General features: G+C 38.0%; 1 protein-coding gene across 3 annotated transcripts in view; it reads left to right on the forward strand.

Annotated features, from left to right (window-relative positions):
- loqs (double-stranded RNA-binding domain-containing protein loquacious) overlaps positions 1 to 4,073 on the forward strand; it is a 24,198-nt gene extending 20,125 nt beyond the window's left edge. For all 3 annotated transcript variants that reach the window (XM_043017589.2, XM_043017590.2, XM_043017591.2), the window contains 2 exons: positions 418 to 529; positions 686 to 4,073. In XM_043017589.2, the coding sequence (XP_042873523.1) occupies positions 418 to 529; positions 686 to 822 (249 nt within the window). In that variant the 3' untranslated portion in view covers positions 823 to 4,073. The remainder of the gene's footprint in view (positions 1 to 417; positions 530 to 685) is intronic.
- Positions 4,074 to 4,283: the final 210 nt, after the last annotated feature.

Genomic DNA, 4,283 nt, shown 5'->3' on the forward strand with positions numbered 1-4,283 from the left:
CATACGCATATACACACACATATACACACACATATACACACACATATACACACACATATACACACATATACACACACATATACACACACATATACACACACATACACACACACACACACACACACACACACACACACACACACACACACACACACACACACACACACACACACACACACACACACACACACAAACGTAAACACATTCATACATACATACATTTGTATATGTGTGCATTACTTTATTATATTTGTATATCAGTTATGAAGGGAAAGCATAATCCTTTTAGTGCAATATGAAGATCCAATTAAATTATTTTTGAGTATGTATTTTACTTTAATATTACTTATTAGATATTAAGTTGTATTAGTCTTTGTTATTCTGTTTATCCTTATATATTATATTCTCATTCTCCAGACTATCTCGCTGAGCAACGTGAACCTTAACTTTGTCCAAATGCTCCAAGATATTGCCCAAGAAGCTAACTTTGTCGTCACTTATGTCGATATTGAGGAACTTTCTGTCTCAGGTAAGATTTGAAAGAGAGAGAGAAAGACTAAGAATAAGAGTGAGTGTCATTGATGGCTTACTTGGATAAATGTAGCACATGATTATTATGTGTAACTTGATGCATGGCTGAAATTTTTAGATGTTAATAGTTTTGTTTTTTCTCCATGAAATGCAGGCCAGCATCAGTGTTTGGTCCAGCTGTCAACTCTGCCAGTTGCCGTGTGCTATGGCACAGGAGCCAACGTCAAGGAAGCACAGTCTGCTGCTGCTCACAACGCCCTGGAATACCTAAAGATCATGACCAATAAGTAAAGTTTGTGCCGGGGAGAAGGGGGTCATTTGATGGAAGGTACAAGTGCGGAGGGAGCCTTTTATAAATTTCAAGACAAGAAGTAAAACCCGGTGTTGAGTATTCCCTTGTGCAACCAGTGACTCGCCAGTTGTGGACTCGAGCTGGAGTGACTGTGGTGACTGATGGAGAATTCAACACCCTGTAGAATATTTACCTAACCCCCCAAAAAACAACAGAGAAAAAATTGCAACACAAATTTGTGTTGCAAACCAAAAAAATGAAAAAAGTCATTCTCAAAAGAATGACAAAAAAAGTTACCCTTGATTCTTCAGGCGGCAACAAAAAAAAATTAGGAACTCAGACCAGAATGAAGCAAGATGTCTGTGGTACCTGTGGTCAACATGCAGGAATTGGTAATTCAAGCAAAGGGAGAGGCACGTACAGTTCACCTCTGTACCAAAGATCATGGGCGTTGTGAATATAATGGCATACCCTTAAGAAGGTCATTTGTTTGAATGACGCAAGCTCACGCAAGTCAATTTGATTTAATTTTAAAAGATGGAATTACATAACCTCTTATATTGGATAATGCTCTTTGTGACCAGAGCCTTTCACAAGGTTGCCATCATCTCCTCTCCCTGCCTGACTCAAAAATATCATTTTGACCCCACAGATATCCTGATCTGAGTTTGCTCTCGTTGTGTGCATCTGCTATACTTTGCATAGAAATAGTGAAGTGTTACAGAAGAGCACACGCTGGCTGACTTGGCCTCCATGTTGCAGGTTATGTGAATGGTGTAAAGGTAGTCAAAATAGTACCTGACATTCTTACCTCTAGTACAATTACTGTAGGCCATTTGTTGTTTCAGAAAATTAGGTTTGCGCATCAAAGGACACCGCACCATCAGTGCAAAGATGGAGTAAAAGTCAACCAGTGCGTGGCCTCCTGACATTAAATGTACCGTAGTCATGGTCCAGGTCCAGGTGTAGGTGTCAGTTGTGGAGTACGTTGCCAGGGTGGACTGGCTAGACATTCATCACCACTTACAATTCCCACAATTTAACTGTTCTTATTGTCTCCTAGTAAAAAAAAAAGAAAAAAAGAAAGAAATTTTTGAAAACAACAAAAAGAAAAATTACCGTGTAATTTGGAATGTGCAAATATGCTCTATTGAATTATAGCATGTTTTGTGCATATCCGTAGATTTTAAGCTTCATTACAATGTTCCAACCCTTGCAAATTACTCCATTCTGCAACTTAATAATGCTTTACCCAATAAGCTGTTACGTACATTAATTCTCTTATCTAATGGGCATTCATTAATTAAATGCAAAGTATAGATACTGGATGATTGCTGGCTGTAGAGATGGGCCTCCTTGGGTCAAGAAAGGTCACCTGATGAATTGGCTTGCCAATCATGTCTCAGAGAGAGTGATTACATGGACTAGTAGTGACACACACACTGTGCCAAAAAATCATCCTTTTTTCACTTTTGAAAAATCCTCAGAACTTAGTGAAGGAATCAATATGTTTATCTGAGACATAACTAGGAGGGATCAGAACATGCATTTTTCCATCATTGTAAATGAACCCAAGGATGGCTAAAGCCCACACAATGATTAGTCAGTGAGGTTGAACTTTTTTGTCATTCCGAAGCTGATGTTGACGTGGTGTGGGCTAGGGACGGAAGCCCATTGTACGCATGAGATAGCACTCAGGAAGATGAGCAAAGTCACAGTCATCTTTTGCATAGAATACAATTCCAATCCAAATTTGCAGTAACTGAACACAGGAATCACTGCTCTCATGTTTTCAGTTAGAGCACGCAAATTTGGAGCTGTGTACATGTCATCTGTCTGTGTGCTGTTGGTTTTTGTTCACCAGCAGCCTATGTGGTCTCTACCAAGTGGGAGCTGTTGTTGCATTGCTTCTAAGCAGAGATACCAGCTCAACAAATAGAAGAAGAGTTTTGTTACAGAGAAACTTGCGTTTCAGTTTTGTGTAACCGACAGAAAAGCAAACTCCATCTGTCATGTTTGTCTACTTGCAAGTCTGGTCTAATGTAGAGCATAGTATTTTGTAGTCGGTCAAGGAAAGTTTTCTGATGAATTTGAAGTTTGAAAGGATGTTGCCGTGTGCAATGGATGTAGAAATGCCAAGTGATTGCTAGTCATGTGTGTACAATATGTGATGCTATTTACAAATGCTTCATGAGGCCTGAAGGTTCCTGGTATGCTGGACGTCAAGGATTATTCTTTGCATTATTTTTTACAATTAAGGACAAGTTCTTGATGAAAGAATGTGAGTATGTGCTTAGAATGTCGGGATGGACTTGCTGTAGATAATCTGATGGCGACCACATGGTGCTGTTGGTATTTTCAGAAACTGTATCACTCCAAACAACTGGTAAGTTCTTGAAACAGAACTCCCAAGGATAGTGTCACCTCTGTTTGGGTGTTACACATGTTTAGAGTAACTGGTCTTTTCAATCCAGTTTTTAAGAGATTGTGCAGCTCAAATAGTTCTTGTCTATTGTCATTATTGTGTAAGAAAAAATTCTTGATATCATGGAATGCATGGAGCTCGTTCAAGCATGTTGTAATTTTAATGAGTTCAGTATATCCCTGATATTGGAGAATTGCCATTTTTTGTGAAAATCTCTTTATAATGTATTGCAAGTGCTATTTGAGAAGATACAACTTACTGTTAGGAACCATCAAAATCTGGATTTCATAAGGGCACATAAAACTTTTTTTCTTCTTTTTCTTTGTCTTTTTTTTCCATAAGAAAAAGACAGGTCTTATACTACGTAAGTGTTGTTTCCACCGTGACTTACCTGTTCAGGGACTGACTTCTGCAAAATACTCGAGAGAATGTGTATTTGCATGTGCTGTGCATGTTGTATGCCTGTATTTTTCTTGAATAAATTACAGAACTCAGTCCCTACATGTGGCTATGGCTGTAACTTACACAATGTGGTACTTGTGTCAAGCCCTATGTGTACAATCTCCAGTTCGTGTAAAAGTAAAAAAAAGGAAAAAAAAGAAGAAAAAAAAATAATGTAATGAGTTGAATATTACAAGTCCAAACTTAGTTAGCAGGACACATAGATATAGCATAACTTGGAAGAAAATTAACATGATGCTTTTGTCTATTTCTCATCCCTCCCCACCTAAGTAATGATAAGTTGAATATCATCTATGTGACCTGCTAACAATTTCTATTTATTATGTTCTACAGTTATGCACTAAGTGAATTCAGACAAATTGAGTGTTGCCTTTTATTTACCTTCAACGAGTTAATAATTTCTAATTTATAGGGGTCATTTGCTACCTAAGATTGATTACGAGGATGAGACTTGATTTCTCAGCAGTGCAAAATCAATACGATTTCTCATTTATTTGTCCTTCCATGTGTCATGGGAATATTTCGATCCTGTTGGATGACGTTCTGTCACGTTACGATCTCTCCCTCTAAATA

This window comes from Penaeus japonicus, unplaced genomic scaffold (genome assembly GCF_977035675.1).
Source record: "Penaeus japonicus unplaced genomic scaffold, GWHDUDI00000001_assembly GWHDUDI00000001, whole genome shotgun sequence".
In the NCBI taxonomy this organism is placed as follows: Eukaryota; Metazoa; Arthropoda; class Malacostraca; order Decapoda; family Penaeidae; genus Penaeus; species Penaeus japonicus.